The sequence below is a fragment of the Sardina pilchardus genome, chromosome 1, assembly GCF_963854185.1.
Source record: "Sardina pilchardus chromosome 1, fSarPil1.1, whole genome shotgun sequence".
NCBI lineage: Eukaryota > Metazoa > Chordata > Actinopteri > Clupeiformes > Clupeidae > Sardina > Sardina pilchardus.
The window spans coordinates 40,739,712-40,740,833 of record NC_084994.1 but is presented as its reverse complement, the minus strand read 5'-3'; the positions used below and the strand labels follow the sequence as shown (position 1 = coordinate 40,740,833).

General features: G+C 47.2%; 1 protein-coding gene across 1 annotated transcript in view; it reads right to left on the bottom strand.

The window, feature by feature from the left end:
• The window catches only part of LOC134078884 (protein AF-17-like), a 32,771-nt gene extending 32,003 nt beyond the window's left edge, over window positions 1-768 (bottom strand). Inside the window, exon 1 of the mRNA XM_062535053.1 lies at window positions 509-768. Within this exon, the coding sequence (XP_062391037.1) occupies window positions 509-617 (109 nt within the window). The 5' untranslated portion in view covers window positions 618-768. The remainder of the gene's footprint in view (window positions 1-508) is intronic.
• Window positions 769-1,122: the final 354 nt, after the last annotated feature.

The following is a 1,122-nucleotide window of genomic DNA, read 5'->3' as shown; positions in this document are numbered from 1 at the left end:
AGTTGGGACAGCTTACAAAGTTTCATATTCATTATTCGGTGTCCTAGTAATGAGAAGACAAATTTAACAGCATGGGTGTAAGTGACAACTGTAACAATGACTACAACACTACGAGACTTGAACGAGACAGGATTCCTGTACAATTTGATCCGTATTGGACACAAAATGGTCACAGCGGCGCTACTAAGAAACAGCATGATGTCAACAAAGCATGTGAAAAGCTTTCTGGGCCCCGCTTTAGGGCGACAATGCTTCTGGAGGCCCTGTAGCATTGCCATAAAAAGCTAACGATAGCTATGAGCTCGTGACTGTCGAGCGTTATGTATCCTTCCACAATGATCAATGATCATCCACCTCTTTCATATCCAGTAGCACGACTACATGCCTACTGTGTGATCGGGGACACAACACGCCCTCGTATATGTACATGGACACACACGCACGTAAGCGCGTAACAACATCTCCCTCCAAAGCCGTAATAACATTGTAATACAGGAAGGCCAGTTACCCTGGTGCACAGCGACGCTGCACCCGTGTCCATCACAATATACCAGCGGATTCTCAGCCCAGCCGCGCTCATCAGAACACACACAGCAACCTCCAACCATTTCCCGCATACTGCTTCCATACAGTATAATACACGTGTCTTCGAGCACTAATCCTTGCTGGGTAGTCTGCTTATTCTTGAATGTATTAGTAGTCCTGGCATCGCAGCAGCGTAGCGGTTATATAGGAGCCAGAGGGGTTCAGATCACTGCGTGGGGTTGCCGAAGGCGACTTTTTTTCCGTGATGTCCTCTTTCGTCCCCACACAGGAGATGCGATTCAGTGCGCATGCTCAGGACTACAGAGTCGGTCACGTTCACCAAAAGACCAAAATACTGGCTGTAGCTGACACCAAGTAACAGTGTCGCGACTATCTAAAATACTTTGTTGCATTGTATCTTCAGTGTTCACCCATTTGATGGCCTGTCAGTGAAGTTTCGAGTAGCCTTTATACTTACGTCTGAATAACAACCGTTTGTGGAAGCCGGTAGTGCTAAAGGACAGAGTGCAAGGTTTCCAGGGCAGCCTGAATTTCTACACCATCTCCAGTGCGCCATCTTGAGGATATTTGAGGGCA